Genomic DNA, 7,889 nt, shown 5'->3' on the forward strand with positions numbered 1-7,889 from the left:
TGTTTCTTTTGTCCTTCTCACAATACAACCTTTGAATATATATTCCTTAGAATGTGCTGTTATGCCGGAGGGACGCATGGTGGCATGATTGCATGTGGTTGGAAGGTTAGTTGATTGATTGTCTAGAGAGCGCAGTCGTTATTGCCCCAGTCAGTCAAACGCCACGGGACCATTTCATTGTAGCTATCATCATTATCATGGTTATCTTGTGTATTACACGAGCAATCAATGCCTCGGATATGGAGCGATCTGAGATATCACGCACCGCCGCCGCGGCCGAGCTCCACCGTTCTCACCACGGCCCAGGAACATCCACATGAATGACCAGCGAGACTTCTTGACGGCGAATCTCTCCGAGTTTGGCCTGGAAAACCGGGAGCTTTGTATATTTGGGCCACTGTTAGGCTGGCATGTACAGTACGTTCATGGCAGATAACAAAAAGTTACTCGGATAGCAAGGCGAAGGAAGAAAAGTTGTTGGGGGAAACTGTAATTGCGTTACAGGGCTGTGTTGTTGGATTTGGTGTCAAACTGGCGAGTGTGGTGGATTTCTTGGCGGTAATGTGGTTTGATATACGTAACATATACGTATTGACTTGGTGATTGGTTGTTTTTTCTTTTTTTCCTTTTTTCCTTTTTTTCCTTTTTTTTTGGGCAGAGAGTATCCATCACCAATTCACCATTTCTTGCTCGATTTCCTTTGTATGCTCCCTCAACCTCTCTCCCCCCTTCCATAGTGCATTCATAGGAACCTCCCATTCTCCTTATTCTATCTCTCGTCAATTGCTTTGGTATCCCTTTGTAATTCCCTTCAATTCCCCTTCAACTCCCATGGCTTCATCCCTCAGACTGGGGAGCTCTGCTCTCCGCGCTTCCTTTGCTTCCAATCCCGTTGTCCAGTCTGCGGCCTTCACTGGCTTGCGATGCTATTCCTCCACTAAAACAAAGGTTAGCAAAACTCCTGTTAACCCAATTGACCTGCCATGGATGATTCGAGCAATGCGCTGACTACGCCCCGTGTCCATCTGCCAGTCCCTCAAAGATACCTTCGCCGATAAACTCCCGGCTGAGATCGAGAAGGTCAAGAAGCTGAGAAAGTACGAGATGAAACTTCCCTAATATATACGGATAGACGTATGTGTATACATGTATGTATAGAGATCTGACCTGACTACTCTTGTTATAGAGACTACGGAGACAAGGTCATTGGTGAAGTTACTCTTGGCCAGGTATACGGAGGTGCTCGGGGAATCAAATCCCTTGTTTGGGAGGTATGAATCAATCCCTGTATTGGGGTGCTGCATGCAAGCAAGAGGCTAATGGCTTGAGAAAGGGTTCTGTCCTTGACCCCGAGGAGGGAATTCGCTTCCGGGGCAAGACTGTAGGTGTTTCCCTTCAAGATTGCGATTTTTTTTTCCCTTCCAGACCGTCTGCTTATTCGCCTCCTAGATTCCGGAATGTCAGAAATTACTTCCCAAGGCCCCCGGCGGAGAGGAGCCTCTACCAGAAGGTGCTACACGTTTCCATTACTATTCCGTTGACCTAATGCTAATAGCTCAACAGGTCTTTTCTGGCTGCTCTTGACCGGTGAAGTCCCCAGCGAACAACAGGTTCGTGCCCTCTCTGCAGATTGGGCCGCTCGCTCCGATCTGCCCAAGTTCATTGAGGAGCTGATCGATCGCTGCCCTTCCACTCTGCACCCTATGGCCCAATTCTCCCTCGCTATCACCGCTCTCGAACACGAGTCCGTTTTCGCCAAGGCCTATGCTAAAGGCATCAACAAGAAAGAGTACTGGCAGTACACCTTCGAGGATTCCATGGACTTGATAGCCAAACTGCCTACCATCGCAGCCAAGATCTACCGCAACGTATTCAAGGATGGAAAGGTTGCTCCAATTCAGAAGGACAAGGATTACGGCTTCAACTTGGCCAACCAGCTCGGCTATGGTGATAATAATGACTTTGTCGAGTTGATGCGCTTGTACCTGACCATCCACTCTGATCACGAGGGAGGGAACGTCAGCGCACACACAACCCACTTGGTCGGAAGCGCATTGAGCTCCCCCATGCTCTCTCTTGCAGCGGGTCTCAACGGCCTTGCTGGTCCTCTCCACGGGTTGTAAGTGACTAAAATATGCCGAGACATGGACAAACGGTTACTGATTCGATATCTTCCTACAGAGCCAACCAGGAAGTCCTGACCTGGCTGATGGAGATGAAGAAAGTCATCGGCAACGATCTCAGCGACGAGGCCATTAAGGATTATCTGTGGTCCACCCTGAACGCCGGGCAAGTTGTTCCAGGCTACGGCCACGCCGTCCTCCGCAAAACCGACCCACGCTACACCTGCCAGCGTGAATTTGCTCTCCGCAAGCTTCCTGATGATCCCATGTTCAAGCTGGTCAGCCAAGTTTACAAGATCGCTCCTGGCGTTCTGACCGAGCACGGCAAGGTATGTAGTTCCCCATTTTTTACAAAGCTTCCCGCTATTCCACCAGACGCAATGCTGACGAAATTCGTAAACTAAAGGTCAAATCTCCATATCCCAACGTCGACAGCCACTCAGGTGTGCTCCTTCAATACTACGGCCTAACAGAAGCCAAGTATTACACCGTGTTGTTTGGTGTTTCGCGAGCCCTTGGTGTGCTCCCACAGCTGATCATTGACCGCGCCCTGGGAATGCCCATCGAACGACCCAAGAGTTTCAGCACCGAGTCATATGCCAAGCTTGTTGGTGCCCAACTGTAAGATAATGTAAAGGATAGAGAAAAGGCAGGGCGGGGTTTGTGGCGATTCGTCCACGGTTCTTTTGGGTGTCAATTTTTTTTAAATTTTTAAAAATTTTTTTTTGCCGTTTCATTTCCTCCCCCCTCACCCTCGCAATCATTTTTTATCTCCATGTTTTACGGTTACTGTATTCTACATTCAATTCCTTTATACATTTACATCGGAATCCGAGGAAGGCGTAGTTTCACTCCCATAATTGCATATCTGATCATTGGACAGGAGCCAATCGGTCTAGGTAAATGAGTAGGTATGGCCGCGGGTCTTGTGATCAAGGAGTGGATGACCGGTAAGACGAAGGCGCGTAATAAAGAACATCACTTTGGCAGCATTCCTTTTAAAACAAGTATACGTTTCCTTCTCTTTTAGAAGTATTTTGATGCCAAAAAAAGTAACTAGCGCAATGATGTCACACGATGACTCAGCACACGCGACCCATCACGTGCTTTCCAATCGCGCTAGCGCCGGTTTCTCAAACAGGGAATTTTTCTCCTCGAACCTTCTTCGGACCTCACCAACCAACCTCATCGCGTCAAGACTCACACCATCCTCTCTTCAACGGCCCTTTGCCCTCTCTACTCCCTCTCTCCGCACCGACTGTACTCGTGTTCACTGCTCCGTGTTCATCTCTCTTAGCCTGCTGTTCACCGCCGTGCCCTCGACTCGCGGCCTGTAGGTCAAAGGTTTTTTTTTTCTGGGTCCTTGTAGTGCCGTCTTGCTCGCACGACATCGACAGTGTCATCAGGACTTCATCCAACTCGTTCCAATAGGTATCTACGTCGCCTGCATCGTCATATATTTTATCTACTTAGACACTTTCCACACTTCCTGGAACTCGCCGTATGCTAGTTGTCGTCAAAAAGTCTCTCGCAGCAGTAGATTAAGAGGAGAAAAAAAAAAACCGCTTCATGGGACGGTCTTAACCTTATCCTCTCCGCGCTGCCATCCATCGTATTCATCTATCTATACACGGCCATTATCAAAAGGAATACAAATTTCTCTTCTGACAAAGGATAAAATTACGGGACAAGTCGACAGCTTGTTTATATTTCTGCGGTCATTTCTTGCCTTTGACTGGTAGCAACTCTTTAAGCAACCCTCCTCGTTTAAAGCCATGTCGTCTGCCGTAGCGGAGTTAGATGGCTATTTACAATCCATGTTGGCGCTTAAGCCACCTGGAGTATCAGCTTCCAAAATCAGCATCATCACCTCGTTATGTGCCGCCAATGTACAGGTATGGCTTATCTCTAGACTCCCTAAATGCTGAAAGAAACCCAGAAGAAATTTTTAAAAAAAAAAAAAAAATAAAAAATAAAAAATAAAAAATAAAAAATAAAGAAAGGAAAGGAAAAACCATATCTAACATTTATTTTTCCAACTTTATAGTCCGAATCCGTCCTCGTTCAAAAAATATATACCCACTTCAAAAGAGCCCCTGGAACACACAAGCTGGGCGTACTCTATGTCGTAGACTCTGTAACTCGACAGTGGGTAGAATCAGCCCGGAAAGCCGGTCAAACTGTTGGTAGCGGTGCGCCAGATGGAACATTTGCAGCTGGTGTTAACAGAGTGACTGAATTGCTTCCCGTCTTGATGACTGATATCATAAACAATGCTCCTGAATATCAAAAGGTACGCGTACTCTTAGACACAAAACAGCCAGCAGCCGGATACAGAAAGACAATCATTTCCGGCTGCAATTTATATCATAAAGAAGACAACGTGCACAACGGCATTATCCCATCAGCTTTTGGATGGCCGTTCGCTTTGTTGCCCATAGAACAATATCCCCCGCGTATATTTTTTTTGCCTTCGTTTAGCACGAAAGCCGCGGTATTATATCCACGTCTTTCTTCCGCCTTGGCTATAGACTCGTCTCATTCTTACACTTCTGGGTTTCGATTATCCACCTTTTCCTCCATTTTTCTGTTCTCTCTTTCTTTTCTTTCCTTTTCTGTTTTTATTTCATGCGGTGACTGAACAATCCCCACTTACGTATGCCCGGTTTTCTCTTTCTAGGACAAAATCAAAAAGCTGGTAGACATCTGGGAGCGTGGATACACCTTCCCGGCGGCTCTTCTCGCTTCCTTGAAGGAACAGCTAAACGCGCCAGTATCTCAAAGTAAGCCTTATTTTCCCCCTTGGGTTAGAGTGCAGAATAAGGAACAGCGAACGCAAAAGAACAAATGCCTCTTCTCGTCATTTTCCTATCCTCTTTTTAAACATCGCACATATCACCAAAACGTACAGTCGACAACGAACGAGAAGAGGCATAGTAGGGTATGTTGAAAACCAGTTTTCTGATGTATGATATTATTTTTTCTTCTAGACGTGCAATCAACTACGCCCGATGGATCACCGGCCCCCAATTTAATCTCCCTAGCTGGAGGCCAGCATGGAGCTCAATCATCATCTGCTGCTCCTGCTACTACTACTACTACTTCTACTATTGCAGGCTCCGGTCAGCCAGCTCCACCAGCACCAGATACTTCTAGCATCTTGAAGGCATTGGCAGATATGGCAAAAAACAGTACAGCATCAACCCCAGCAACCTCAGGCGTGCCAGCGCAAACTAGTCCCCATAGTATATTTAATCCGCAAAACCCAGTTCTGCAAGCCATGCCCGCGTCTGTAGACCCGGCTGCGCAACAGCCCAACGGGCAGGCTGTAAACCCCTTTGCTACCGCTACTGCTGCGGGAAATCTTGCAAATCAATTTGCGGGGTTGAGTAATATGGCTCAGAATCCAACTATTTTCCCAAACCAGGGCCAGGCTTCTGCTGCTGCTTCAAATCCTCTCGCAGCAGTAGCCGCCGCTGCACAACAGAACCCACTTGCCGCCTTGATGCCACAAGCAGGTGCTTTGCCTCCAGAGACATTACAACAATTAAGCCTGCTCCAGCTCATGGCTGCGCAGGGTATTCCTCAAGACCAGTGGGCCACAGCGCTGCAAATCCTAAGCCTTTCCAATACTGCAAGTAGCGGCATGGTCAATATGAACCCCGCCACAGCGTTAGCAGCCTTCGCCCAGCAGCCTGCCGCTAGTCAAAATACCTGGAGCACCCCAGCACCAGACTCATTATCACGTGATCGTGATCGAGATCGCGATCATCGGAGTAGTAGAGAGCATGACAGAGAAGACTATGTTCGGTCACCGCCAGGGGGTTACCGACGCCGCTCCAGGTCGCCTGGGTGGGATAGACGTCGTGAAGTTTCCCCCCCTCGTCGTCGCGACAGCCCTGTGTATGGAGAATACCATGGAGACTCCCCTGGCAGGAACCGAGACACTCGAGACTCCCGTGGACGACGGCCTGGTGAATATCGCCAGCGCAGTCCTCCTGGAAGACGTCGTAGAAGTCCGACACCTCCTCGTAAAGAAGCTACGCTTCCTCCTCCCGGACCCAAGTTCTTGGAGTGGGATTATTCAATTGGTCAGGGGAACATCAAAGGTATGTCTTCACTATAATTTTACTCTGAGTGTTGTGATCAGGATAATGACCTTTTTTTTTTTTTTAAATATACAGTCCTCAGCAGGACCCTTTTCGTCGGCGGTGTGACGTGAGTTATTTCATTTTCTGCAAAAATATAATTCGAATTTTTAAACCCCTCATATTGAACTGTAGTTGAACTAACATGATCGAACACAGTTCGTCCGAATCTCATTTAAGATCGCTTTTCGGCCGTTACGGCGTTGTTCAAACATGTATTGTAAATATTGACAAACGCCATGCATTCGTGAAGATGATCAACAGACATGATGCCGTCACTGCTCGCGAGGGTATGGAGCAATACAAGTCTGGAGACATGCAATTACGAGTAAGTTCTAGCAACCACCGTATCCCCTTTTTCTCCCCACTTCATTCAATTTCTTCCCCTCCCACTGACATCCGCACACTAGACACGATGGGGTGTTGGTTTCGGCCCTCGAGACTGCAGCGATTACCAAACCGGCATCAGCGTAATCCCCATCGACCGGCTCACGGACGCAGACCGCAAGTGGATGCTCAACGCCGAGTACGGCGGAACCGGCGGAAAACCAATTGAGAGTTTTATGGTGGTGGAGGAACCTGACATTGAGATTGGGGCCGGCGTGTCTTCGAAAGGTACGTTTCAGTCATTCAAAACATGCCCACCCCTTTCCCCCCCCCCGCCCCCTTTCCTTCTGGGAGAAACGGAAATGTAGCCAATACTAACACGACCCCGACAGCGATAAGCCGACGCATGGCCACCGACCAAGGTGGGAAGCGTGGTCCCCAATCTACTCGAACGGCACCGGAACCAGAACGCTTCCGGCGGCAAAACCGCGGTGCAATGGATGATGGCCACGGGCCCGGTCCTGCACATGGCCCCGCACACGGCCACGGCTACGGCCATGGACAAATGTCGTCATCATCAGCAGTACCAGGCAGCAATGGCAACGGTGAACGCAACGGTAGCAACATGGGCGATCGAAACGACCGTGACGGCTCTGCGAGCGCCAATAACGCCAACGCAATCGGCGTCCCGCCCGCGGTGCCAGGCTTCGGGTTCTCGTTTCAGGGGATGCCTATGTTCCCGCCTGGATTTATGATGGGTGGTGCTGGCGCCGGCACAGGTACGGGCAGCAGCGCACAGGGCCAGCAGGGCCAGCAGGGCCAGCAGGGACAGCAAGGACAAGCTACTGAGTCATCATCGACGCCGTCGGGGCCGGGACAGGGACAAGGATAGAGTCTCCTCTCCACAGTGATAGCGATAAGCATGGTGCCGGTATAAGGCATGTAAAAAACGGAAAGCTTAAAAAATACAAAAATAAAAATAAAAAAAATAAGGAAAACGGTACGGTTTGGTGTGGTGTTGTTAGCGGCTTTGCATTTCATATATGATTTTATCTTCACTCTACCATGTGTTTTTTTCTCGGGGTGTTTTCTGGCTGGTTCTTCCGCATAATATCCTAATCTTCTCATCTCTCAATCTTCCAATCTCCCTGCCTTTCTCCCAGACTACCCACTCGCCTTTCCCGTTGCGACATGCTGCGACATGCTGCGTAGCCGGGGACCTTTTTAAATTTGTGTGTTTGTTCTGTTCTCGATTCTCGATTCTCTCAACCTCCACAGCAGGGACCACGGT

General features: G+C 48.8%; 2 protein-coding genes across 2 annotated transcripts; both read left to right on the plus strand.

Annotated features, from left to right (window-relative positions):
* Positions 1-669: 669 nt before the first annotated feature.
* Positions 670-3,123, plus strand: HCBG_08809 (citrate synthase; the record flags this gene model as incomplete). The annotated part of the gene is made up of 8 exons (XM_045435858.1): positions 670-948; positions 1,033-1,097; positions 1,187-1,271; positions 1,334-1,381; positions 1,450-1,510; positions 1,564-2,119; positions 2,182-2,452; positions 2,530-3,123. The coding sequence occupies 8 exons, from the start codon at positions 832-834 to the stop codon at positions 2,746-2,748; spliced, it is 1,422 nt and encodes a 473-aa protein (XP_045283387.1).
* Positions 3,124-3,898: 775 nt separating this feature from the next.
* On the plus strand, positions 3,899-7,548 carry HCBG_08810 (Nrd1 complex RNA-binding subunit; the record flags this gene model as incomplete). Its single annotated transcript, XM_045435859.1, has 8 exons — positions 3,899-4,018; positions 4,171-4,416; positions 4,804-4,906; positions 5,114-6,232; positions 6,308-6,341; positions 6,431-6,599; positions 6,682-6,886; positions 6,991-7,548. The coding sequence occupies 8 exons, from the start codon at positions 3,899-3,901 to the stop codon at positions 7,488-7,490; spliced, it is 2,496 nt and encodes an 831-aa protein (XP_045283388.1).
* Between the last annotated feature and the right edge of the window lie 341 nt (positions 7,549-7,889).

This window comes from Histoplasma capsulatum, assembly GCF_000150115.1.
Source record: "Histoplasma capsulatum G186AR genomic scaffold supercont2.18, whole genome shotgun sequence".
Taxonomy (NCBI): Eukaryota; Fungi; Ascomycota; class Eurotiomycetes; order Onygenales; family Ajellomycetaceae; genus Histoplasma; species Histoplasma capsulatum.